Genomic DNA, 26,071 nt, shown 5'->3' with positions numbered 1-26,071 from the left:
GCCACGCATTCATTGTAAAAAAACGATTGTGTCGTCTTGCAGCAAAACATGAAAAAGACTATAAAAATAATGAAACAACAGCAAAAACATTCACAGTTAGCAAACATTCATCATACAAAGAGCAGCTGTGCGTACGTAAAAAACGTTACTGATCCATCTGGGCGTACGGATCTGCGTATAGAGGATTGGCCTGAGCCTCCTTGCCTAGAGTGCCCTGGAACTTTGGTAGAGTCGCTTCACCTGGCGCAAACATATCAGACATATCAACCTAAGAAGATAAAAAAATGTCTAATTTTAATTTCTATTTGTATTAGACGAAACTCACGTCGTCGATGTTGTCCATGCCGCCCGTTCCGCCGTCCTCAGCGCCGTACATGCTGTAGACAGGATTACCGATGCCCGAAGCAGCTTCGGACAACATTCCGCTTCGAGGTCGGCTCGCACCGGAGGCGACGTCCTTCTGAGTCTGATACCTATAAAAACGCCTCAGAGTTACCAAGAAAAAAATTGCGGCGAGAATCGACGACTTACTTCTTGGACAAAATAAGATAGATAATAACAGCGACAACAATGATGCCCACAACGCCTATGCTCACTCCAATAGCAGCATACATACCAGCTACATTAAAAAATAAAAATAAAATAATGATTATTAATAATGATTATATGGAATACCGTGATGGCTGCTGCTTTTCCCTTCCGTAGGCTTCGGCGACGGCGAGCCCCCAACGACAGCTTGTTTGAGTTGGTTAACGTACGCCTGCGTGAAGAAGCACATTCTCTGTCCCTGTATCACTTGACAGACGCAGTAGTTGCACGTATCAGCCGTCTGCTCGCACGTTTGACAATAAAGCGGTTCGCTGAGAACGCTGCAAACGCAATCGTTCGCCGTCGGATCGCACGCTTGGTTCGGACAGGCGGACACGGTCGGCGCCGCAGTCGATGGGCGCATCGTCGCAGGTGCCTTCGTCGTCGTCTTGGGAGTCGCCGGAGCCGACGTCACCGTAATCGGCTTCTCGCATCGTCGTCCGCCGAACGGTCCAACGCAATGGCAATAGGATTCGCCGAATTGGATGTAGCACGTTCCCCCGTTGACGCAGAAGAGTTCGTGGCAATCGGTCAAGCAGCCGAGCTCGTCCGAACCGTCCTTGCAGTTCTTCGCTCCGTTGCAACGCTGGATCATCGGAATGCATTCGCGTCCGCTCGCGCAACGCCACTCGTTGGGCGGACACGACGGCGGCGGCGGCGGCGACGAAGGGCACGATTTGAGTGTGACGTCGTCGATGGCGGTGTCGCCGAATCGGCCGCCCGTCGCTCGAGCGAGGAAGAGAATGTGGAAGGTCGGCGACGTGACGTTCATCGGATAGATTTGGGCGAGTTTCCAGCTGTTGCCTTGGTCGCCGGAGAGACTCCAGACGGGAGAACGAGAGGCGACGCCTTTGTCGTACGTCTCCTCAACGTAGACCTAGAGAAAAGACACGTGTATTCATATACACATATATATGTTGGGTTACTTACTTCAAGAGATCCCACTGTTGATCCATACATGTGGTACCAGAATTCGAGCATGCAAGCGTCGCAGGCCAAATCGGTCTTATTGTACTCGGGACTTCGTAGAATTGCCACGTCGTTGGGATTGATACTGACAAAGAAGCCCGTTTGGATGTACATGTAAAATCCTACGCACAGCAAATCAACGTCACAAAATTTAATTCAATTAAATATACTCATACCAGTTGACGTGCCCGTAGTGTGATCGTTATCCGGTCCCGTGTTGAATCCGGGAGTGCGCCCCTGATTGCGTTGCCAGTTGAAATTATCCTTGTTCTCGTCATAGAAACCGCACATGCCGTAATCGAACGAACACGTCGCGCACAAACCGGGAGGCTTCGTCGGCGGGACGAACGTCTTATTATCTAAAAAAATCAATAATTAAATACGTATTAATTATTCGATCTACGCTTACAGCAGCACATGACGCCGCCAGCTTCGCTCGACGTCAAACGCGAGCATCCGGAAAAGAGGGACATAGGCGTGTAGGACGTAGCCCCGGGCCAAAAACCTCCATCACATGCGACCTTTGACTGATCGGTACACGAAAGTCCACAGCACAACGGCTCGTCGCATTCGACGTCATAATGCGTGCAACCGTAGTCGATGTTAGCGCGCGGCTTCTCGCACACGTTCTGACGCTTGTTGCAGTGATTTATTCCGGCGCTGAAGCGTCCGTAGCCGGCCGTCTTGCACGCGGCGCTGTTAATGAATCCGGGAACTTCACCGGAGACGCCGCCGTAGCCGCACACTTGCCATCCGTTCGCCGAATCGCAAATGTCGGAGGGAGCGAAGCATTTCACGCTCGTTCCGTCGTCGAATTGGTTGCCGCAGCGACGGGTTGTCGGTCGATCGCGAAGACTTCTCCAGCCGTCCCAGTCGCCAAGGCAACCGGCGACGTTGGGTTGACTGAAGAATCCTTCGCGACTTCCGTCGGAGCAGCCCGTTTTAAGAGCTAAAATAAAATATAAAAATATATATAATTAGTATTGATTTTTCTCGTACCCTGTGAGCAGTAGGTGTTGGACGCCGAACTGTCGAATCTGCATCCGCTGAACGTGATATCGTCGATCGCTATATCGCTTCTCTCGCCGTCGCCTCGACTCGCGATAATGTGAACGCGGAAGTCGGTGAAACTGGCCAACGTCACGTTGGTCATTTGCCAAACGTTACCCTGATTGCCGTCGATGGTTTTCAGAAGTCGGAAGCCCGTGTCGCTCTTGAGATAAATGAGGAGGGAGCCCATCTGATTGCCGAACATGTGATACCAAAGTTTCATCGAGCACGACGACGGCGTCGCTTTGATGTTGGGACTCTCGAGAATTGCCTTTCGGCCCTCCTTCAGCTGCGAGAAGAAACTTCCGGCTTCGTAATAAAGGAAGTGACCTGAAAAAAAAGACATAATAATCGCAATAGATTTATTGATTGAAGCAGCCTGCCTTTGTTGGTATTCGTTGTGTGATCCACAGAGGGACCCGTGCTGAACGAGGGAGTCGGGCCTTCGTTGATAAGCCAATCATCGTCATCGCAGATGACGTTGTTCCAGAAGCAAGCGCCAGTTTCAAAAGTGCAATCACCAGTAACCGGACCTATTAATAAAAAGAACGCATAGAACCTCTTTCTATCTTTGGTGTCTATTTTCTTACCCTGAGTTGGCGGCATCGTTTCATTGGTAACCGGATGACAAACGTCGAGATTATAGCACGGCTTCGTGTCCATAAAATAGGTGTCGCAACCGTCGGAAAACATGAAATCGTCAACGGCAATATCGCTCGATCGCGACGTAACCAGATCGGCGCGAACCGACAGTTGAAAATCGTTACTCGAATAAGCGGTAGTGTAAAGATCGACGGTGACGTTCTTCCACATGCTGCCCTGATCTCCTCTCGCCGTCCACAGCGTCGGATAGCTGAACGAAAAGACGTTGTCCGGCTCCTTCAAAATCGTCAATCGACCGACGTTGCTTCCACTCATATGATACCAAATCGTCAACGAACAAAGTCCGGGCTTGACAATTCCCTTCATCTTTCGACTCACCAATTTCGCGTTGTACCACGAAAACAGACGCTGATCCGACGCTTCGATGTACATATAATGTCCGGAATAGTTTCCGTACGTGTGATCGCTCGACGGTCCCGTCGTCACCGAAGGAGTGAGCCCCTTGCCTCGTATCCAATCGAAATAATCGCCCTGCGCGATATTCTTCCAGCAGCACGGCGACAAACCACCAACACAACTCTCGAAATTACAATCGCCCACGCCCACGCCCGGCGGATAGGTCGGCGGTGGCGGCGGCGTCGGACCAGGCGGACAGCCGACGAATTTGATGTCGTCGAGAGCGATATCGCCGGTGAAACTCGTCCCAGCGACCGCTTCAAAGCGAATCGTATACGGCGTGGAACTGATAAGAGGAACGGTGCCTTGGATCCATCGACTGCCCTGGGCGCGTCGTCTCGTCCAAATCTGCGTCGATTTACCGCCCGTTTCGAGATAGACGCTCAGAGAACCGATCGTCGCGCCGAACATGTGATACCAGAAGGTGAGCGAGCAGCACGAATCGGACGGATCGAGAAGCGGCGATCGCATTTGAGCTTTGTCGCCCGACGACGACGGAAACGACGTCTCGATATAAACGTATGTTCCCGCCGACGTTCCCTTCGTGTGATCGGCGCTCGGACCCGTGTTGAAACTTGGGGTGCCGGCGGAATCGATGAGAAAATCGAGTTCGTTGCCTTTGACGCCTCTCCACTGGCACAGATCCTTGTTCTCGAAATCGCAATCGAGAGTGTGAGAGGCTGCCGGTGTCGGACAGGGCGGAGTCGTCGGCGTCGGCGTCGTAGGCGGCGCGGGCGTGCCTAAGAAGTCGCTACAGCAAACGACGCCACCGGCGACGTAGCCGGTAATAGAATTGCACCCGGATCCTGCCCCAATCGACGTAAACATTGTCGATTTGAAAACGCTGCTGGTGCAGAAAGAATCGGATTTGCATCCGATACCGCAGCAAACGGGCGAATCGCATGCGCCGACGCCAGAAGTACAGCCGTAGTCTTTGTTCGTATACGAAGGCGGGCACGGTCCCGACGGGCAATAGTTCATAGCCGCCGGATAATTACCGTAGTTCTTATTGCAATCGGCTCCACTCATTTTCAACGAGAAATCGTCGCTTTTCGCCGTTGAGCCGCACACGTGCCACCCAGAAGCGCACAAATCGGCGGGACTAGTGCACTGCTTATTCATATTGTTTCCGCACGACGGATTTCCCGCCGAACGAACCGCACGAAGACTCTGTTGTCCGGCCCACTGACCTCGACACACAGCCGAGTTGATACTCGTGAAAAGACCCTCGCGTCGTCCGTCCGAACATCCGGTCGCCAGAGCGCCGTATCCGTACGTTTGGTCCTTAACCGCCGGATCGAACGAGCACAAGTGACAACTGATGTCGTCGAGAGCGACGTCGCCTCCGGCGGCGGCACCGTATTCGACGACGAAATGCACGCGGAATTTCTCCGTAACGCGCAAGTCGACCGTCGCCGGATGCCAACTCGTTCCCTGCGATCCCGTTACGGAGAACGTCGTCGTTTTGAGACCGTATTTCACACCGTACGTATAGAGAGAAAGCGTCATCGACGATTTACCCGCCTTGTCGTACATGTGATAGAAAAACGTGATTTGACACGTCTGCGGATAGACGCTTGTCGTATACGGTCCTTCAAGTACGGTACGATCGTAGGGACGAGCTTTCGAACCGTCGACGAAGATGTAACCGCCGAGAGCGTTCTTGTACGTGTTATCGAAGGGAGGCCCAGTTCCCGGGTTCACCGTAGCGCCGCGTCCCACTTGCCAATCGAGTCCCGAATCGTATTGACTGTTCACGTACGCACACGGTGCCTGGAAGTCGCACGAACAAGGGCTCGGCGCAATTGTTGGACAATTCTTCTCGTCGCTTCCGTCGCGACAGTCGTCGGCGCCGTCGCAACGCCATCCAGCCGGCACGCAATTTCCGTTCGAGCACGAGAATTCGCCGGCGAGACACGCCTTCGACGTGGGTCCCGGCGTCGCCGTCGATCCGCTCGCGCAAGCCGGCGTTAACGATATATCGTCAATAGCGATATCGCCGAGGAACGACGAACCGCGCACGCCAACGAACGTGATTTTATAGTCGTACGGAATCGATATGACGATCTCGGCGCGCAACCACACGTTGCCATGGTCACCCTCTTCATACCAAACGTCGTAGGCCGTTTTCGCTTGGTTTTGAGCGACCAATCGCACGGTCATATTCGCAACCGTATTTCCCCACATGTGATACCAGAATCTCAATCGGCATTGATTATCCGTCGTCGCCGGATAAGCGTTCTTGCTCGAAAACACGGCTATTTCGCCGGGCGTTCGCGGCGCCGACGTCTCGATGTACATATACCATCCGCTCGCATTTCCAATCGTGTGATCGTAATTGGGTCCCGTTTTTCCGGTGAGCGAGAACCACTGTTGTCTCGACCAATCGAAATCGTCCGTTTGAACGTTCTCCCAAGCGCACATGTCCTTTTCGAAATTGCAATTGCCGACGACGAGCGGACATCGTTTCTCGTCGCTACCGTCGCCGCAATCGTCTTCGTAGTCGCAGCGGAGATTCGACGCGATGCATTCGTAGTTGTCGCACGTGAATTCGTTTCGCAGGCATCGATAGATGGGCAGCGCTTCGCAATTCGAGAAGCCGATGTCGTCGAGAGCCATATCCGACGTCGGCGAGTCGCCCGGCGCCGTGTAGCCGTTTTCGCCGAAGAAAACGAGTTCGAAATTGTTTCGCTTGCCGATCGTCACTTCGGCGTAGTGCCACTGGTCGCCTTGGTTGTCGTGCTGGCTCCACAGGTTCACGAAACGTGTGCCGAATTTGAGAACGACGCCGAGCATTCCGACCGACGGGCCATCGTCGCCGTACATGTGATACCAGAAGGATATCTTGCAGTTGGGACCCGTACGCGCTATGGGCTTCGATACGAGCCACACGTCAGCTCCGTAGAAGGTGCCGTCGAGCGAGTCGGCGTAGATGTACCAGCCTTGGGCAGTGCCGAGGGTGTGATCGACTGAGGGTCCCGTGTTGTTATTGCGCGTCGGTCCGCGATTGCGCAGCCAGTCGTGCCAGTCGAAATATTGCTCGTTTTGCCAGTTGCAGAAGTCGACTTCGAACGTGCAGTTGCGACTGCACATGACCTCGTCGGAAAAGTCGCCGCAATCGTTGTTGAAGTCGCACACGCTGCCGGAGTTGATGCACGCACCGTTGTTGCATCGGAATAGACCCGGACTGTTCGAACACGGCGCAGGTGCTAAAAACCAATAATCAATTAAATTGAAAAATCCATATCCATGAAAAAATCTTACTTGTGATTGGTATGGGTCCGCAGGAGATGTCATCCAGAGCGATGTCTCCCTCCGGTCCCCCGTTGTGCACGATGACGAATTTGACGTGGAAAGGCGCTCCCGCTCGACCGTTGCACGTCTGCAACAGATTGACGCATCCGTAGTTCCACTCGCGTCCCTGACTACCGGCGACGTTCCACAGAAGCGTGTCGGAACCGTCGTCCATGCAGAGCGAGTGCACCTCCAGACGACCGACGTGCGTGCCGAACATGTGATACCAGAAGCAGACCTGATCGTTGGCTACGGAACGCTTCATCATAGGGCTAAGCAACATATCCGTGCCGCCGTTCGGATGATTGGCGCTGACAATGTGAATGTATTGACCGCTGGCGTTTTTGATCGTGTGATCGGCGATGGGGCCAGTCGGGAAAAAGGAGGCGAAGCCGTAGTTCTTGATCATGTACGTGCTGCTGCACCAGTCGTGGTACCAGCCGCAGATGCCGGGGGCCTCGAAATCGCAAGCGGCGCAATCAATAGCTAAAACGAGATAAATAAATGACATTCTTTAACTAAAAAATCTCACGGAATTTTACCTTGGGGAGCTGGTTGATTGACGTCGAGCTGAGAACATCCTTCCGAAAACGTGACGTCGTCGATAGCGATGTCGCCAGTGAAACTAGAGCCAGCAACGCCTTCAAATTTAATCTAAAAGCAATATAGATTCGTCTACAACGCGTGCCGTGAAATCGACGTACTTGGAACGAGCTTCCCGTTGGGATATAGTCCGATTCGCCTCGGAGCCATCCGCTCGGTTGAGCTCCTGATCGGGTGAAGAGCAGAGACACCGCGCCTCTGTTTGGAACGTACCAAACGTTCAAAGTCCCAATCGTCGCGCCTTGCATGTGATAGTAAAAGTGAAGTCGGCACTGCTGATCGCGAACAGGCGACTGGAACATCCCGCTCATAAGCGCCGCCGTTTCGTTCTCTTGACGGGGGAAAGACGTCTCCGTGTAGAGGTATCGGCCTTGAGAGACGACGAGAATCATACGAGTGAACGTCCCAATTTTTAAATAATATTATTACCGTTTGCTGTGTTCGTCGTGTGATCGACTGAAGGTCCAGTGTTGAATGAAATCGTCGATCCCTTAGCGCCGAACCAGTCGAAATCGTCAGAACCGTCTTGGACGTTGTACCACGGGCAGCTTCCAGTGCAGCCCTCGAAATCGCATCGACCCGGAGTAATAGCTAAAAAGGAGACGATGTAGAATAATAATCTCTTCGATGATTTCGACGCTCGTACAGCAATAGGCCGGATTTTCGTCTTCGCCGTTCGGACAGTCGGAATTGAAATCGCAGAGTTTGTCAAAGTCGATGCACGTTCGAGACGACGTGCACGTGTACTGGTTCTTCGAGCAAGGCGGAAGTCGAATCCCTGCACACAGAAAAAAACGTATTTATTGACTTATTGATTTACTGATGTTTTCACTCACTTGGGTCGCAATTCATGATTTTGATGTCATCCAAAGCGATGTCACCTTCCCAGCCGAAAAATCCCGATCCGTGCGTCGCACGGAAAACGATTCGCGACTCGTTCGTAATAAAACCGCCGAGCGTCGTGTTGGCAACGAACCATTGATTTCCTTGATCGCCACTCATCGTCCAGACGACTTTCTCGCTCAAACTCGAATCTTTCGGCTGAACGACGACTTGCAGAGTCCCAATCGCCACTCCGTACATGTGATAGGCAAACGAGACGGCGCACGCTTCGCCAGCAACTTGGAAGTAAGGACTATACAAATTGGCAATATCGCCACTAGAGGCGGGAACGCTCGTTTCAATAAAGATATAAAATCCTCTCGACGTTCCGAGCGTGTGATCGACACTCGGTCCCGTATCGAGCGACGGCGTGCCGCCGCTGTCACGTGACCATTCCAAATCATCGTTTTGGTCGTTGGACCACTTGCACAAATCCGTTTCAAAAGTGCACGTTTGATCGGGTAGATACGATCCCGGTACGACGGGATAGGGCGTGGGCGTGGGTCCGGCCGTGGGACAATTCAGTTCGTCGGAACCGTCGGCGCAATCGTATATCCCGTCGCAGAACCAGTGATCGTATATGCATTCGCCCGAATTGCACTTACTCTGATAGACCCAACACACGGTCTGATTGAAATCGGGTGGCAAAGCGCCGCCGCATCCGAAAAACGAAATATCGTCAATAGCCGTATCGCCGTTGAAACTGCGTCCCCGCGCCGCTTCAAAGTAGATATAATAGGACGTTGAGCTTTTGAGGGGAATCACTGCCTGATGCCACTCGTGACCCTGATTGCCGGTACGAGACCAGAGCAGCGTCGTCGCGCTTGTCGTGAGGTCGAAAATGTAACAGCGTAGCCACGTGATATCGGCGCCGTACATGTTATAAGCGAAGCGCATTTCGCATTGAGTATTGAGCGGTGTCGGCGCGAACGTGGGACTTTGATATCGAGCGGTGTCGCCGTTTTGACGAGGCGACGACGTTTCGATGTAGAGAAAATGTCCCGTCGCATTTTTATAGGTGTTATCGAATACGGGACCGGTGCTCGTCGAAGGCGTCGACGTCGCGACGGTCCAATTGAAGTCGTCAACGCCGACGACGTTCGTCCAATTGCACGGAATTTCAAAATTGCAATTGCCTTGCTGGGGCGGACATCCGGCCTCGTCCGTTCCGTCGCCGCAATCGTCGGAGAAGTCGCACCGTCGCGATTGCGATATGCAGTGGCCGTCGAAGCACTGGAACTCGTCGGCGCGACACGCCTTAATCGGACGCGAACAATTCTCGCATCTGACGTCGTCGACCGCAATCGTAGGCGTGTCGGAGAAGAAGCCCGTTGAATAGGTGGCTTCAAAGGATAGCGTGAATTGCGTCGCTATGCCGCCGACACGCACGCACACTCTCTGCCATGCTCCCGACGCCGTCGTACCGCGGAAAAGCCAGAGGCGCTCGTCGGTCGGCTTCCGGCCGCGCACCACGAGTTCCAACGTGGCTGCCGTTCCGGATTGGGCGTAAACGTAGTAGGCGAAACAGAGCTCGCATCTACTGCCGGTCTGACGGAATTTGATTGTTGTCAGCGAGCCGGTGCCGCGCTGCGGAAAAAAGCCGCCGCCGACGATGTTGAGAAGCATGTACTGGCCGGACGAGTTTCCGTACGTGGCGTCGCCCGAGGGACGAGCGCGACCGGAAGCGCGAATCCACGACGAAGTGCCAACGCCGCTCGACCAACCGCACAATCCCGTTTCGTAGTTACACGTGCCTAAAATAATAAATCAATAAATCAATAAAATAAGTGTTATAGGAAACCTTACAGCAATTTGACTCGTCGCTGCCTGAGGGGCAGTCGTTAACAAAGTTGCACACCTGTTCTTGCTTGACGCACTGGTTTCCATTGCCGCAGAGAACTTCGCCAGCGGGACAAGCTAAGAGAATAAATAAAAATAATCACGTGGCAATTAGACATATATATATATAAGACGTACCACACGCTCGACATAAGATGTCATCGAGAGCGATATCACCAGTAAAACTGGATCCGCGAACGGCTTCGAATTCGATTCTGTACTTATTTGCGCCTTTCAAATAGAGGCCCGGTTTAATATTGTCCACGTGCCACAGATTTCCTTGATTTCCGGACTTGCTCCAGGCTTTGGTCGCCGACTTGCCGAGCGGTCGAACATAAACGTTCAAGTCCCCGATCGAATTTCCGAACATGTGATAAGCAAAGTCGAGCTGGCAACTCCGTTTGGGGTCATACGTAAGAAGATCGCTATCGAGAACGGCGCGATCGCCGGCGTTGGCCGGCGACGACGTTTCGAAATAGATGTACGATCCGGACGCATTTCCGTACGTGTGATCGACGCCGGGACCTGTGTTGAAACTCGGCGTTCCGCCTTGATCGCGCACCCACGGCCAATTGGACGTGACGTTGTCCTGCCAGTTGCAGAATCCCGTTTCGAACGTGCAGTCCGTACAGTAGGCGGGCGGCGGCGGCGGAGTCGGAGCAATGCCACCGCATCCCGAACTAAAGCTAATGTCGTCGATCGCGATATCGCCGTAGAAAACCGGCGACTGAAAGTTTCCCGTTCGACCTCGCCATCTGATTTGATAGTTAACATTGGCGATGTACTTGGAGAGATCGTCACTTCGACAGTACCAACGATTGCCTTGATCACCATGCTGCTCCCAAAGCTTCGTCGGCCCGTCGGGTCCCATGAACCAGACGGACAACTCGCCGACCGATTGACCGTACATGTGATAGCAATAGCGAACGGAGCAGGTGAGAAGATTGCCGGGCGGATGAGGCGGCGGAGCGAGAAGAGGACTGAACAGATCGGCGTAATCGTTCACGATGCGCGGACTCGACGTTTCGATGTAGAGATAGTGACCGATTTTCGTGCCGGTCGTGTGATCGAATTGGGGTCCCGTGTTCACCGACGACGTCGAGCCGCTATTGATCAACCAGTCGAAGTCGTCGTTTCGGGCTTGGCTGTAGCCGAAGCAGAAGCCGTTTTCCCAGTCGCATCGTGCCGGATAGCCGGCGCAGAGAGCGGGATCTTCGTCCGAGCCGTCGAGACAGTCTTTATCGTAGTTGCACAGATTCTCAATAGCAACGCATTCGAGCGATATCGTGCACGGTACTTGATCTTTGGGACATTGTCGACTGGATCCCTTTTGACGAGGATTGCAGTTGAGATATTCGACGTCGTCGACGGCGATGTTGCCGGCAACGCCGCCGGCGTGTCGCACGTTGATCGTCACTTCGAAGTTGGTTCGAGAGCCGATGTAGCTGACCGATTCGTACCATGAGTCGCCGCGATTCGAGTCGTACGAGACGAGCGTCTGTGCGTTCGATCCCGTCACGCCGATGGAGAGCGTGCCGACGTTGAATCCGCGCATGTTGTAAAAGACACGAATTTGACAAAGAGGACCGGAGAGACCGTACGTCTTGCTCGATAGAGTAGCAAGAGTGCCGATGAACGACGAGCCGTCAGTCGCCGGATAATAAAGATATTTTCCTTACGAAATAAATTTATTTATTCGCTATATTTTTTCTAATGTGATTGACTTACCGGTTCCGTCGCAGCCAGACGTAAAGCGAATGTTATCGACCGCTATGTCGCCCGTAAAAGAACTGCCGCGTTCGCCTTCAATAACAAACTAGATGTGTACGAGAAGAAACAGTCACTAGAAAATTAAACCGTGGCTCTCTCTTATGATCTTACCACAAAAGCGCCTGAATTTTGGTTGGCACCAACTGTTACGTTCTTCCATTGGTTGCCTTGGGCTCCTGACAGACTCCATCGCTGCGTCATGACACCGCTCGCCAAATCTTTCGTGAAAACTCGCAGCGTGCCAGTCGTCGCTCCGAACATGTGGTAGCACAGGATCATACTGCAACTGCCGTTGTCGATCATCGTACCGGAAATAAGACGCGCTTTGTCGCCTTGGGAACGAGGAGAGCTCGTCTCGATAAAAGCGTAATAGCCTGAAACAGAAAATAACTGAATATAAAGACGATTGATTAGTTTCACCTTGATTCGTTCCCGTATCGCAGTCGACCGACGGACCCGTATTGTACGACGGCGTTCCGCCTGAATCGCGCGTCCACTGGAAATCGCCGGTAGGATCAGGACTAAAGAAACCGAATTCATTTTCAAAGTCAGTCGACGGTATTCGACCCGGAGCTAAAGAACCGCGCATAAGAACATAAAACTCCGTTGTTGCTCTTTCTTACGAGCTACTCCTGTTGTATGATCAACCGTTGGTCCGGTCTGCTGGAATTGATTAGGACTTTTGTCGCCGGCGCCGACTTTCCAGTCGGTATTCGGATTCGTCGTTTCGTTGACGTTCATCCATCCCGGGCAGATGCCGCCTTCAAACGTGCACTTCCCGACTGAAAGGAACCCACGAAAAAATAAAGTCAAGAAAACAGAGAAACAAGTCGATTAAAACGCACCGGGGAAAGTTCCAGGCGTCGTCGGTGGCGCTGCCGTCACAGGCGGTTTAGCTAAGAAAGACAATCACTATTCATTAAAAGAGAATTTCCGCGTGAATGGGAACGTACCGGTAGCGCAGTTGGCTTCGTCGCTGCCGTCCCCGCAATCGTCGTCGTTGTCGCACACCCAGCTGTTGTAGATGCAGTGATTATTTTTGCATTGAAACTGAGCGGCAGTGCAGGGACCCCCTAAGAGAAAACAGCACTAAAAGCCTCAGAAAAACAAGCGGGATATCTCAAACTCACTCGGATGGCATCCCGGCGTGAAGACGATGTTGTCCAGCGCTATATCGCCGGACCATCCGGAAATGTGATAGACAGAAAAGATGATGTTGTAGCTGACTGATATTTCGGTGAGCTGAATTTTCGCGAATTGCCACAATTGGCCCTGATCGCCGCTCAAGGAGAAGAGAGGACGATCCGAAAAGCCTCCATCAACAAACGTTTGAGACACCTAAAAAATTTTCGTGCAGAGAAGTGCGCTAGTAAAAAAAGGTCGACTCTTACGTTGAGGTTGCCAATATTAGATCCGTACATGTGATACCAAAAACCGACGAAACAACTGTTAGTATTATTACTGTCACCGAAAATAGTCGGAGTCATAATCCTAGAATAGCCAGATGGTAAGCCAGATGCTTCGAGATAAATGTAGTAGCCTAGTATATAAACAGACAAACGCGTTTCGTTTTGCCATCAAAATGATTGATCTTTGTCACCTGATCTGTTGAACGACTGATCGTGATTGGGACCTGTTCCAAACGACGGCGTAGAACCAGACGTTCGCGTGAAATTCTCATTGTTCGCCGGATCTTGAACAAATCCGCAGAAGTCACTTTCAAAGTCACACGATCCTTGAACGGGTCCTATAAGACAAAACAAATTGCCTCGCAAAAAAGAAAGATTAGAAGAAGAGCTCACCGCACGAAATTTCGTCGCTGAAGTCATTGCAATCAGGTCGACCGTCGCAGAAATTATTGTGCGGAATGCAGTTACCGTCGTCGCATTGAAATTCGTTGCTCTGACACTGAGGTACATTGGCTGCGTGGAGAAAGGACTCGTTTTCTATAGCCAAAGGCGTGCAAGGACTTACAGGATTGGCAATTACTGAAGGCGATGTCGTCCAATGCTATGTCGCCCGTATAAGAGACGCCGCCCGACGTGATGGAGCTGAAGCCGCGAAGCATCACTTCGACTCCCTTCGCGAGACCAATTGATACGTTGGCCTGTTTCCACACGTTTCCCTGATTTCCGGCTAGCTGCCAAAGGACGCGTTGTCCGCTCGACGACTTGAGAACGACTTGAAGCGTGCCGATCGACGACCCGTACATGTGATACCAGAAGGAGATCAAACATTGCGCGCCCGTTTGAGAGAATTGCGGCGACAAGAGTTCGGCGTAGTCACCCGGACGAGATCCGCTCGTTTCCAAATAAAGATAATAGCCTTATTTAAACAAATCAGTTATAAATAAAATTTCGCATGTAGATAATATTCACCTGAGCTGCTTCCTGTCGTGTGATCGCTGGACGGGCCCGTGTTAAACGACGGCGTGCGGCCCTGTCGTCGCGTCCACTGCTCCGTGTCGGTCGTTCCGTTTCGCCACGTGCAGAATCCCGACTCGAAATCGCAACTCTCCGGGCAGTTGGCCTCGTCGTCGGCCGTGGAACAGTTTTGATGTCCGTTACATCGGACGTTCGTCAAACAGCTAAAACCGAAGAAGAAGGGACAGGCAAACTGGTCATCACGGCAAGGATCTAAAACAAGATTTAAATAATTAATTAATTAATTAATTAATTAGAGACGTGGATTCGTCTTATTATGCATAATTACTCTATTTCTCTTAGTCTTACTGGCTGGCTTAGGTGAAAATATGATGCTGTCAATGGCGATGTCGCCCAAATCGCTTCCGTCGACAAAAGCCGTAATGTGAATTCGGAAAATGATCATGCCCCCGCCGCAACTCTTTCCGCCAATAGCCGCCGCCAAATCAATAGTCATCACATTCCATCCCTGCCCCTGATCGCCTTGATACGTCTGCAGTGGCACGACCGGCTGCGGAACGAGACCCACAGTGTCGTCGTACAACATCATCTCGTAGCCGACAGTGAGATTAACGATGTCTTTTCCGTACATATTATACGCTATTGTCAGTTGAGCGTTCTTCGATTCGTTGTACTTGATCCACGGGCCCATCATGATTGCCGCGCCCGTCTGACCGGAGCTCGTTACGAGAGCGTAGCGACCCGTTCCGCCGTAACCGCCGTCGGGTCCCGTGTCGGGAGTCACCGATTGTCCGTGCTTCGTCTCCCAGAAGACGTCCGGAGATATGGCTTGCTTCCAATCGCAGAAAGTGCCGGTTGAGCCAACGCCAAATGTGCAATTGGTAGGCATAACGGCTATATAAAGAAAATCAAAAACCCTGTGCTTAAATTTAAGAGAGTCTTACGGATTGGTGCCGGTAAAGGCTCTACAAACAAAAGAAATTTAATAAAATATTAATTATTATTTAGAAGCCAAAGTTACTTGGACAATTGCATTTATTCAGTTTTATGTCATCGATGGCGATATCTCCTGTGAAACTCGTTCCGCGAACGCCGACAAAAACGATGCGATAGAGCGACGTCGAGTTGAGACACACGAAGTCGTTTATCCATTGATTGCCTTGGTTTCCCGTCTTCAACCAGACTACAGCGCGAGGTCCCTGCTGGCCCATTTTCTCGATCTCAACTCGAAGCGTGCCAGTCGAGGTGCCGTACATGTGATACCAGAACGACATCGTGCAGCTGCAGTCGTTTCCACTTCCCTGAATCCACTTCGAAAAGAGATGCGCCTCGTCGCCGTTTGCTCGCGGAAAACTTGTCTCAATGTAAGCGTACTGACCTAAAATAGAGAAACCGAATCAAGATAATTTTATCATAAAGATTTCTTGCCCTTACCGGATCCCGTAGTGTGATCCCGCATCGGACCCGTGAAAAAGCTCGGCGTCGTGCCTCGTCGTAGACTCCAGTTGAAATCGTCCACAGTGTCATTGTTGCTAAACATGCCCCAGCCGGAGTCAAAATCGGTGTCGGTTTCAATGCAAGGATACGAAGGACCAGCTGCAAGATAAACGAAAAAAACGTTTCGAATTCCGTCGTCGTTGGTTCTTCGCCTTACCGCAGCCGCAGCCAGGCGACGGCTCGATACCGTCGACCGCAATATCGCCCGACCAACTCGTCCCCCGTACACCAGTAAAAGACACCTAACAAAAAAATTAAACACGTCGTCTTTTTTTCACGAAAATTATCGTCACCGTCCAATTGCCTGTAATCTGCGTCCGATCGAAACTGATGCTCCCGCAATTCCACTGATTTCCCTTGTTCCCGGTCTCCGAAAAGAGAATGTATTCTTTCTTCGTCACGACGTCGGTCACCGAAACGTTGAGCGTTCTCGTCGTCGCGCCGTACATGTGATAGCCGAATTGGATGGTGCACGTTTTCGACGGCAAAAGCGGCGGAAACGAAGTCGAATCGATTCGCGCCACGTCGCCGTTTCTACGCGGAAACGACGTCTCGATGTAAACGTACCAGCCGGCCGCCGTGCCTGGATCGTAGTCCCTGGTCGGGCCCGTGTTCGACGACGTCGTGCGGCCAGAGCGGCGCGTCCAATCGAAGTCGTCCGATCGGCTTTGGGAGAAGAGACCCAAACCCGTTTCGAAGTCCTGCTTCAGACTGGCGCACGTCGGCGCTAAGGAGAGGAAATCGTGTTTTTTTTAATAAAGATGATGGTTCCTGTAGGTTTGCTTACGTTGCTGCGCTTGACCTAAGATGAAAACAACAATAGAATGAAAATAGGGCAGCTCCTCCCCTTTTATGCTTATAAACGGAAAGTAGGGGGCGAGCGTGGTCTAACTGAAAGTCAGGGCAACTCTGCTTAGGGAGAGATAAGTCTTTAGCAAGCAATCCAGCGTGCGGCTCGGTTTGCAAATATCATGCACAATTGTATTTTGGCCAAACCACGCCCTACAAATAACCCTGAAAACGAGTAGTTTCTTCTCTATCGCCCAGGTAACCAGGTAAATAAAAGTCAGGCAGTTCAATCTCGCCAAAAAAAGGCCGGGTTCCGCTTTCTTACTGTTTGCCAAAAAGAGTGCAAAGAGAGTGGCGAAGGCTCGCCAACGACAAGAAGCTGTCATCTTCTCTGTCGTTAATTTCCTTCAATCGCTTTGACTATTCCAAGGCGTGAGTGAGATGGCCCTACTCAGTGAAGCGTGACGGGGTTTAAAGAGGCGATCGCTCTGCTTGGTACCGAAACGGGGTGCGTCACGCGATTCTGCGATTGAGCACGCCGCTTCCATTGGACGACGACCACGTGAGAGCGTGATCTGTCCATACTGCGCTCACGCCTCCGGCGTTGGGGGACCGGACCTTATTACGCCGCAAAAAAACAAAAGACCCAAATCGCTTCTAAACTAAGTATCTACGACTGGTAAAGAAATGGAAATGGGAATGATCTCTCTCGCGAGTACACCCGGTATTCCCAAGAAAAATGACCCACGTGCCCGCCCCCCGCCTCTTCGATCATTGGTCTGTCTCAAAGGTTAGCCCCGCTTACCTGCGAAGGTTCGGAGATCTGATTGCTCACCCATCCACTGAACCTTCTAATATATCTGTCCGCGTCTTGGGTACCTCTATAAGGAAAGATGGCTTGCAGAGGGAGGTATCGGTAGCAGTTTGCAAACCTTGGAGATATGGAGAGCCAGCGTCATTCGGTTCTGATTCGTCTGCCTCTAGAATCTACGCGGCGCGTTTATTGACAACCTTCACACATTAAAACACTCAAAATATGAATAGAAAAAAACGTAATCAAAGCGTTTGTTGTACATCAGCGCGAATAACGTAGTATTTCTGACCGGAATTCATCTTGTACTTGTCCTCGTCCCCGGCGACCGTGGCAACGGGGTCATTCTTTGCTCTCGTCAAAATTGCTCGTCCACTCAACGACCTATAAAAAATCTTAACACTCACTCGTTAAATTCTCTATCCAATTGTCTCACTCTGAGCTCCAGTCTTTCAACGAAGCCTTGTGCAAAACGTAGGTATTCTTCGTCGTCGTCATAGCGCGATAAACCCTAAGAGCGTTTGTCGGCCAAAACACAATCAAATCTCCAATCCCAAAATTTGACAGCGAAATTTTGTTTCCTTTCAAAACAAACCAAAGGTATTGTACCAAGTCGCCTTTTCCCTACTAAACACTTACCAAGGGCCTCTTGAATCCTTCTATATTCGAAACCTTCCACTTCCGTAACTCGTGTCTTGAGATCTTCACTCGGGGGAATTTCCGACGGCGAAACGCTCAAAAAAGGAACAGTCGACGATCTGCTCGACGATTTACTCGACGATCCGTCAGCCGGCGAAGTGGCGGGCAACGAATCCCCAACCCTCGTCATCCTGAAGAAAAAAAATCCCATTTCAAAAGTTTCTAAAGATCTGAGTGCGTTCTTACTTTGCGAGATTGCGGTAGAAATTCGCGGCGAGCTGCAGTCCTTGACACGCTTTCTGCACGTCGAGTTTCGGCACTTTGACGACGACATCGCCGTCCAACGACGGCTGCTGATCGAGCTGAATCGTTGCTTCGGGATTTAGATGAATGATCGTTGCTTCGGGATCCGGCTCATTCGCCGCCGTCGCCGCTCCGTCAGGAGAATCCAAAGGACCGTTGTCTTTCTTTTCCGTTGCTGTTTCTTTTGGTGATTCCGCGTGGGGAATTATGGAGAAATCGGCGAAATCGTCAGCCACTTCGTCGTTTGCCAATAGATCTTCTTCGGCTCTCTTTTCCATCATCTCTTTCAGTTTCCCTTGTAGTTGCTGACACGCCTGCTTTTTCTCCTGCAATTCGTGCTTTAATTCAGCCACCACAGTCTCGGAGGCTTCATCCTAAACGCACAATAGCCAAGGTTCTTTCCTTTCCCTTTGCTTCTCACCTGGGCCATTGCTTGGAATATGGACTTCTTCACATTTCGCTGCACGTCCATTAGTTCCTTCACAGCTTCCTCCAGTCGCTTGGTTCTGAGGAGACGAAGCTCTTCGGAGAGAAAGCGGCCTTCGCGGAGAGGAAAATAGGTCTCCCTTTAGAACAAAGACTCGCAAGAAAATCTCACGATAAATATCCAAAGATTTCTACCTCATTCTCTTGTGGAGTTCGTCTATAAAATCGACGTGATAGTCCTTGGTCGATCTGAGCAGAAACTCGGCTTTCTTCAGACTCTCCTCTCCCTATTATAGATTCTCTATCAAAAGCTCCCAAGACGGAGATTTCGCACCGAGAGTCGTTTCACTTCGTCGCCAATGTGAACGAGCGCGGCCAATTCGGAGTGATGATTAGAGGCGAAAGGCTGGTTCTTTACCTCCTTGATGTTCTCTATTGTTTGTCTGCTCTTTCCCACGACTTCGTCCACGTCCGACAGAAACTTCAAATGTCTATGCAGAGACCCACCTCGAATGTCTAATGCCTAAATGTACCTGTTTCTCCTTTTCGTGAAATTGCTCAAAGCCAGCGTTCAAAGAATCCACTGCCGCAGTCTTGAATTGAGCTAAGCATTCCCTATCCGCCTCCATGCTGAAATAGAAACAATAGAAAACGCGTCAATTCAACATTTTCGTATTCTTACGCACCACTCCTTCATGCAAGCGGCTCGGATGCAAAACGCTTCCCTTATCTGCGAAGCCTCGGCGCAAACTCGCCCCATTTCCTTGTTGCACGTCGCAAGCAGAGCCCTAGAAGCGAAAGACTTTCGCAAAGAAATCCTAGCCTCCCTTCTAAAACGCACTGGTAGCAGTGAAGTCCTTTGATTTGACTATTAGTCCATTCTCGCGCGTCCTTGAGAACAAACTCACAAAAATCAGCAAGCTTTTTCGCCTAAACCCCCAGAATAACGAGGAAAAATCAATAATTTGACGACGTCACATTGTAAATAAGCCGATTTCTTTCCGTCGCATCCTGCAGGCTTTCATCTATAAAAATAGTGACGCCACAAATCGAAGTCCCATGCATTGCATACTCAGTTGTTTCACAGCTGGACTGATGTAATTCGGAACTAGCGAAGAATCAAGGCTTTCTTCGTTGTAGATGAAAATTCGAGGCGATTCCTTTCAAATAGATTAGTGATTTTTTTTTAATTTCGTCTCGTTGTGCGAGGCTCACTTTTGGGACTTTCAAAAATTCCGGAACGTCGTCAAAATTGGCCAGATTTTCGACTCCCCGTTCGGTGATTACAACGGCACGATCGCGCGGGCACGGTAAACGAGCGCGAGACAATAGCCGCGCAATCAACGATTTGCAACTAGAAAATAAAACTCCACTAAAAAATCGAGAGTCCACTACGTTACCTTTCATTCGGATTGGGGCTGATTTCGTAACGTTGCCCGGGTCCGACGTGAAACAAGACGATTTCGCCGGCGTTCAGCGAGTCGACAAAACTGAAAAAATCCGGATAAGACATGCGCTTCTTCGCGTCGAGAGCGAGAAGACGTCTCATTAAATCGTTCATCTTTTCCTTGAAACTCCTAGGGTGAAAATGTCTTGAGAAGAAAATCTCTAAGACTTTTGGTTTCGCTACTTTGATAGACGAGAATCGACTTCAGGGGGTAGCTCGTTTATGTAGCGCGTTCCGCCCGGCGCGTTTCGTTCGAACGCAATAGCGTCGCCCTTTCGTTTCAGTATATCCAAAATCATTTGCAAATTCTGCAAGAGTCGTCATAAAGAATTCTTTCTCGTTAGCTTGTATTTTGATACCGCATAGAAGCCCGGCTTGCCAATGAGGCAGTTATAGAGCAAAGCGCCGACACTCCACAAGTCGACTTTCTGATCATAAGTCTACGCAAAAAATGAAAACAGATCTAATATAGAAAGAAAATCTACAACGAACCTTTCCGTGATAAAAAACGCATTCTAAAGCCTCAGGTGCCTAAAAAAAAGTAGACAAATGAATATAAAACAGTACTGCGTCTTCTTGTCTTGGATACCATAAAAACGGGAGTTCCAGCGAGAGACTGCATTTGAAGCGTTTTCTGCTCGTCGCTCAGAAACGATCGCGCGAACCCAAAATCAGCCAATTTGTACTAAACCCAACGCCTCTAAAATCAGAGACAATGCTCTCTTCCCAACTTACAGTAATCTTATGAGTCAGCGCATCTCTTTTCAGGAGGATATTCCCCGGTTTTAGATCCCTGTGAACAATTCCGGCATTGTGCATTCTTTTCAACCCGTTGGCTAATAAATAAATTTAATCTAATCCCTATCTATGTTTCCTATCCTACCGATTTGCTTGAGAAAATCCTTCGTGGAGCTCTCATCCAGACCCTTTACCCTCTTCAAGTGCTGCTGCAAATCGCTGTCGCATAATTCCATAATGAGTATCCGTCCCTCGCTGGCTTTCTAATCAATATTTCAGCACTATACTAAATCCTCGAATTTTGTTTCTCTTCCACCTCGATTTCGAATAATTTCACGACGTTTTCACAGTCGCCCAAATTCTTCTGAATTTTTATTTCGCGCACCAAATTCTCGCGAACTTTCGCATCGCGTTCGTAGTGCTCTCTGCGCACTATTTTTACCGCTACGACGTCGAAAAATTGCTAAAAAATTCGAATCTAGTCAGTTTTGCTTCCGGGTCGCGTCGAAGCCCCCCACCCGTTTTCGTTGCGTTTTAGAGTGCTATGCAGAGCGTTTCGCGCCCTTTTGTACCTTATTCCAACCGCGGCAGACTTTTCCGAACGATCCACGTCCGAGAACGTCCTTTTTGTGCCACACGTAGGTTTTCGTCTCCTGTAGTTCGTAGGGCACCCGCTGTCGAAGACTTTCGACCTTCTTTTTCTGCTCCAAATCGACTGGGGACGACTCTGAAGCCATTAGTCAGCAAGTTCGGGAGGACCTGTCCGGGGTGTCCCCACTCGGCGCGCGTTATCGAGCGCAAACGCGCCTATTCACACGCCTCTTCCGGAAAACGGGCCATGTCGATCTGTTAATATTGACGACGCTGCTTTGCACATTCCAATGGCTTCGAGTTCCCCTTTCGACGACGGCCTCACCGACGAGGAGATCCAGAAGGCGAGAGACCTGGAAAACGCTGAAGCCGACTGGAAACTCGTCAACGAGCGTCTCGAAGCGAAAATGTATCGCTACACGAAGAACACGGGAAAACATCGAGTGACAATGGTGAGAAAACCTTTTCGCAGCTCACCTCAGCTCACCCACCATTCGAATCGTTCAGTGCAAAGCCGTTTTCGAGGGAATTCCGATGGATATTAGTATGGTTGCGTGACACGGAAGTAGAAGTGCTGGTGCGATCTCCTTTGTTCTATACGTAGTGGAGAAAATTATCAATGACATGAATATTCGGGGGGAGTGGGACACAATGGCTAAGGATATGAAAGACATCGATATACTCGACGACGATACAAAGATTGTTTACTGGTTTCTATAGAGACCTTCTTTTTTGCTACATTGATTTTGGAGCGGGGATTCTAATCTAGGGTTATCAAGATGCCGATGCCGTGTAGCAACAGAGACGTTCTGCTACACGCCAAGACTATTAGAAGTCCCAATGAGACGTTGATTGTGTACAAGAATGCTACTCATCCCAAATGTCCACCCAAGTCAAGTCCCATTCGGTACATTTTTTATCTATTGTGTCTCTATTTGTTTATAAGTGCTTACCTTGGTTTTAGAGCTGATATTTTGCTGTCGTCTGTTCGCATTTCTTCTGACAAAGATGATCCGAACACTAGCCACCTCGTCTTCATACAGCAGTTTGATTTGAAAGGATGGCTGCCCGCATCTGTCGTCAATTTCGTTGCCGAGTCGCGAGCATTCGCCATGGGAGACGAAATGACTGACTACTACAAGAAGACGTACCTAAAGAAAGAGGACCAAAAGTAGATACTGCGTGCAACTGCAGACGTTTAGTTAGAAAAGAGGACGCAATTAAAAGAATTTGAATCACTAAATTTGCTTTTTTTCCGATACGGGATCGCGAAAAACGTTATTCGTTAGTGACCACGCCCTGTTACTCAATGGCCACGGGAGATCCGTTCACCGATGAGGACTTTGAGCGTATTTTCGACGCCGTGAAGGTCGACGAACAGGAGTTAAAGGACGGGTGGACGCAGGCAAAGCAAATGCCCGGCCTGACAGTGTGGAAATTCGCCGAAAAGAGCGACCCAGTGAGACAACTCAAGGTGCGTGTGAACTAGTGAAATGCGGAGACAACGAAACAATTGACGACTATTAGGGAACGATGAAATTTCCAGGGATTTCACTAGAAGACCGTAAGCAGAATACAGTAAGGCGCTCGCCGGCCGGGAAAGGTGTTACCTTATCTGGTATTCATGCATGCATGGTTGGGTCAATGGGTGCATGCATGTAACTCCCTCTATTGTCTCTTTGACCTATGCTCGCTTTCAGTATTCGAAATGACTAACGATCCGGAACTAAGGGTGAAGTGGGACGAGCCACTCCAGTGTATGAAAGTGATCGAATCTGACATTGACGGAGAGTGGTCTGCTTTGTACTCGTAAGCTAGTAGTACACTTAGTTAAGTTGCAAAAAACATAAATGGTGTTTTCTAGTGTTATAAAACTACCGGGGCCACTGATCAAACGACGCGACTTCGTTTCCGCTCGAGGGATCAGAAAGGAGGCCAACAGAATATTGATTCTACTGAAACCAACAACGCACCCCAGTGCACCAGAAAAACCCGATTTCATAAGGTAGTCTTACAACACAAAATCAATAAAAAAATTGATTTCTCTTTTTGCAGGGGTGACCTCAATGGGGCCTTTATTCTACAAGCGGATAAAGACGATCCCAACTCGAGTGAAGTCTTGTTTTATAGTAAAACGGATTTGAAGGGCAAGTTACCTATGATCGCCATCAATTTCGTATCGACCAAGGCCGCTGTCATGACCTTTGAATCGATACCGAAATTCTACGCCAAAGAATACAGCAAGCGACCCAAAGCAAATTAAAAAAAACGAACTGTTTTTTCGAATTGTTGCGAACAATAAATGTTGTGCACACGCGACAGATTACATTATCTCTCTCTCCCCCTAATCACATCCCCCTTCCTCATTGTTTATGGCTGAGAAAGACCCCTTCACCGAAGACGACTTTGAGCGTCTTTTCTCGGCCGCAGAGGCCGGTGAAAACGACGGGTGGACTCTGTCTAAAAAGACGCCCGCCGTAGAAGTGTGGAAAAGCAAGGAAAACAGCGAAACGATACGACAAGTGAAGGTATAGGAGTCAGGACGGGAGAGAGATAAAAACCGGAGGAACTGACTCTTAGGGAAAGATGCTCTTCAAGGGAATTCCCATGCAAGCAGGTAGAGCCGATAGATCAGGAATGAACTTTTTGCCACGCCCTTGGCTGCGGGGTCACCAAAGCCAAAGAGAAAAAGTCCTCTATTGTCAGTGGTTATCGTCTTAGTTTACGAAATGCTTAACGTTCGAGACGTGCGCTTGGCTTGGGATGAACGAATCATCGTTTTCGACGAGCTCGAGTCCAATGGGGAGCTGTCCGTTTTACACACGTACGTTAGGCCCTCGCGAGTTCGTTCTAGCTACCCAAAGTCCTTATATCTAGAGTTCTAAAACTGCCAGTGCCAATCAAAAACCGAGACTTCGTCTCAGACAAAAAAATCAGAAAGGAGCCCAAGCAGATTGTGGTTCTAATGAAACCAACGACTCATCCCAGTGCTCCAATAACACCGAATTTCATAAGGCAAGGAAATCGCCGATTTAGGCCTACGACTCTCTAATTTTTGACTTACAAAGGGGTGAAATGAATTCTGGGTTTATTTTTCGAGTGGACGAGGAGGACGCGGATTCGACTCGGGCTACTTTCGTCAACAAGTTAGATTTGAAGGGTAGCATACCCAAAATGGCCATCAATCTTATTTCCGGGAAAGCAGCCACTGGTATGCACGATTCAATAACGAAATTTTACGCCAAGGATTACAGCAAGCGAGAAAAACTCGAAACGGAGTAGGGGACATCATACCTTTACGAGAGACACTTGATTTGCTGAGAGATCCTCTCTCCAGTCTCCTTTAGTTGTTGTCTAGAAAAATTCAATAAATTAAGAGTCAGTGCATAATTTCAATTATTTAATTAATCATTCAAATAAGCTCAGATAATAACACATTTGAATGACTACACGGATATTCAGAGAGATTCCCATTGGTGAATGCATCATAGACAAGATTGTAATAAAGAAGCTTCCATAGGACTCACCTTGGCTCTTATCCAGCAGTGCACGTGGAAAATCGATAGGGGCCCACTTCTTTTTCTCTCCCTGTTCTTCTCCTTATTAGCTGTTAAAGCCCATGATATCGCTTCGCGTTGTAGAGGCCCGCTGCATCGCTCGGAATGCGCCGGTCTCGATCTCTGCTGTTGTCAACGATTTCCGATTTCTGCTAGTGAGACTAGTCTGTGCGCGCGTAGAACGAGCCTACTTAGAGGACCACCGTTTCCACGAGGCTCGCAAACTTTTCTCCGCCATCTTAATGCGACTCGCGTTACGCGGGGCTGGACTGATGTTTTTTATCAGTAGGTACATTAGGGATACAAGTTGAAGTTACTCAATGTGTTTTCTGTTGAAGGTACTGAATGTGTTTTCTGTTGTAGGTACTCAATGTGTTTTCTGTTGAAGGTACTGAATGTGTTTTCTGTTGAAGGTACTGAATGTGTTTTCTGCTGTAGGTACTCAATGTGTTTTCTGTTGAAGGTACTCAATGTGTTTTCTGTTGAAGGTACTGAATGTGTTTTCTGTTGAAGGTACTCAATGTGTTTTCTGTTGAAGCTACTCAATGTGTTTTCTGTTGTAGGTACTCAAGTACTCTATGTGTTTTCTGTTGTAGGTACTCAATATGTTTTCTGTTTTAGGTACTCAATGTGTTTTCTGTTGAAGGTACTGAATGTGTTTTCTGTTGAAGGTACTCAATGTGTTTTCTGTTGAAGGTACTGAATGTGTTTTCTGTTGAAGGTACTGAATGTGTTTTCTGTTGTAGGTACTCAATGTGTTTTCTGTTGAAGCTACTCAATGTGTTTTCTGTTGTAGGTACTCAAGTACTCAATGTGTTTTCTGTTGTAGGTACTC

At 49.7% G+C, this 26,071-nt stretch overlaps 5 protein-coding genes and 1 long non-coding RNA gene across 7 annotated transcripts; 3 read left to right on the top strand and 3 right to left on the bottom strand.

Moving 5' to 3' along the window:
* Positions 1 to 8: 8 nt before the first annotated feature.
* Positions 9 to 17,248, bottom strand: LOC136198796 (MAM and LDL-receptor class A domain-containing protein 2-like). 2 transcript variants are annotated; one of them, XM_065988840.1, is made up of 39 exons: positions 17,224 to 17,248; positions 17,050 to 17,171; positions 16,723 to 16,737; positions 16,229 to 16,662; positions 16,093 to 16,177; positions 15,873 to 16,034; positions 15,460 to 15,816; positions 15,383 to 15,403; positions 14,787 to 15,332; positions 14,433 to 14,690; positions 14,029 to 14,379; positions 13,857 to 13,976; positions 13,655 to 13,801; positions 13,446 to 13,594; positions 13,185 to 13,392; positions 13,008 to 13,127; positions 12,900 to 12,950; positions 12,678 to 12,836; positions 12,475 to 12,627; positions 12,166 to 12,428; positions 12,013 to 12,100; positions 10,423 to 11,958; positions 10,252 to 10,362; positions 8,400 to 10,199; positions 8,210 to 8,341; positions 7,993 to 8,154; positions 7,665 to 7,933; positions 7,503 to 7,614; positions 6,931 to 7,446; positions 3,198 to 6,875; positions 2,991 to 3,140; positions 2,557 to 2,937; positions 1,967 to 2,506; positions 1,734 to 1,916; positions 1,519 to 1,679; positions 676 to 1,465; positions 532 to 619; positions 326 to 473; positions 9 to 268 (listed from the first exon to the last, which is right to left on the bottom strand). In XM_065988840.1, the coding sequence occupies exons 2-39, from the start codon at positions 17,108 to 17,110 to the stop codon at positions 146 to 148; spliced, it is 14,628 nt and encodes a 4,875-aa protein (XP_065844912.1). In that variant the 5' UTR covers positions 17,111 to 17,171; positions 17,224 to 17,248; the 3' UTR covers positions 9 to 145. The 2 variants fall into 2 exon arrangements, with proteins under 2 accessions (XP_065844912.1, XP_065844911.1); XM_065988839.1 differs by lacking the exon at positions 17,224 to 17,248 and having other exon boundaries at positions 17,050 to 17,212.
* A 455-nt stretch (positions 17,249 to 17,703) lies between these two features.
* On the bottom strand, positions 17,704 to 22,081 carry LOC136198800 (uncharacterized). Its single transcript, XM_065988845.1, has 22 exons — positions 21,661 to 22,081; positions 21,405 to 21,551; positions 21,234 to 21,351; positions 21,086 to 21,186; positions 20,940 to 21,035; positions 20,843 to 20,881; positions 20,710 to 20,790; positions 20,534 to 20,658; positions 20,304 to 20,480; positions 20,119 to 20,257; positions 19,976 to 20,063; positions 19,882 to 19,928; positions 19,745 to 19,833; positions 19,590 to 19,691; positions 19,437 to 19,533; positions 19,238 to 19,384; positions 19,099 to 19,190; positions 18,899 to 19,043; positions 18,421 to 18,851; positions 18,175 to 18,365; positions 17,972 to 18,116; positions 17,704 to 17,919 (listed from the first exon to the last, which is right to left on the bottom strand). Exons 1-22 carry the CDS (start codon positions 21,823 to 21,825, stop codon positions 17,781 to 17,783), a joined length of 2,901 nt encoding a protein of 966 aa, XP_065844917.1. The 5' UTR covers positions 21,826 to 22,081; the 3' UTR covers positions 17,704 to 17,780.
* On the top strand, positions 21,936 to 22,922 carry LOC136198810 (START domain-containing protein 10-like). Its single transcript, XM_065988856.1, has 5 exons — positions 21,936 to 22,131; positions 22,187 to 22,223; positions 22,284 to 22,389; positions 22,449 to 22,586; positions 22,644 to 22,922. Exons 1-5 carry the CDS (start codon positions 21,970 to 21,972, stop codon positions 22,852 to 22,854), a joined length of 654 nt encoding a protein of 217 aa, XP_065844928.1. The 5' UTR covers positions 21,936 to 21,969; the 3' UTR covers positions 22,855 to 22,922.
* Positions 22,157 to 25,856, bottom strand: LOC136198816 (uncharacterized). Its single transcript, XR_010672872.1, has 4 exons — positions 25,207 to 25,856; positions 23,290 to 25,033; positions 22,633 to 23,233; positions 22,157 to 22,273 (listed from the first exon to the last, which is right to left on the bottom strand). It is a non-coding gene; the product is annotated as an uncharacterized lncRNA (long non-coding RNA).
* LOC136198809 (steroidogenic acute regulatory protein, mitochondrial-like) lies at positions 22,975 to 24,020 on the top strand. The gene is made up of 5 exons (XM_065988855.1): positions 22,975 to 23,153; positions 23,207 to 23,243; positions 23,380 to 23,488; positions 23,544 to 23,684; positions 23,735 to 24,020. Exons 1-5 carry the CDS (start codon positions 22,989 to 22,991, stop codon positions 23,940 to 23,942), a joined length of 660 nt encoding a protein of 219 aa, XP_065844927.1. The 5' UTR covers positions 22,975 to 22,988; the 3' UTR covers positions 23,943 to 24,020.
* On the top strand, positions 24,029 to 25,069 carry LOC136198811 (START domain-containing protein 10-like). The gene is made up of 5 exons (XM_065988857.1): positions 24,029 to 24,207; positions 24,260 to 24,296; positions 24,401 to 24,503; positions 24,557 to 24,694; positions 24,748 to 25,069. The coding sequence occupies exons 1-5, from the start codon at positions 24,052 to 24,054 to the stop codon at positions 24,959 to 24,961; spliced, it is 648 nt and encodes a 215-aa protein (XP_065844929.1). The 5' UTR covers positions 24,029 to 24,051; the 3' UTR covers positions 24,962 to 25,069.
* Positions 25,857 to 26,071: the final 215 nt, after the last annotated feature.

The sequence above is a fragment of the Oscarella lobularis genome, chromosome 19, assembly GCF_947507565.1.
Source record: "Oscarella lobularis chromosome 19, ooOscLobu1.1, whole genome shotgun sequence".
In the NCBI taxonomy this organism is placed as follows: Eukaryota; Metazoa; Porifera; class Homoscleromorpha; order Homosclerophorida; family Oscarellidae; genus Oscarella; species Oscarella lobularis.
Note: the sequence above shows the minus strand (reverse complement) of the source record. Positions and strands in the feature narration are given on the sequence as shown.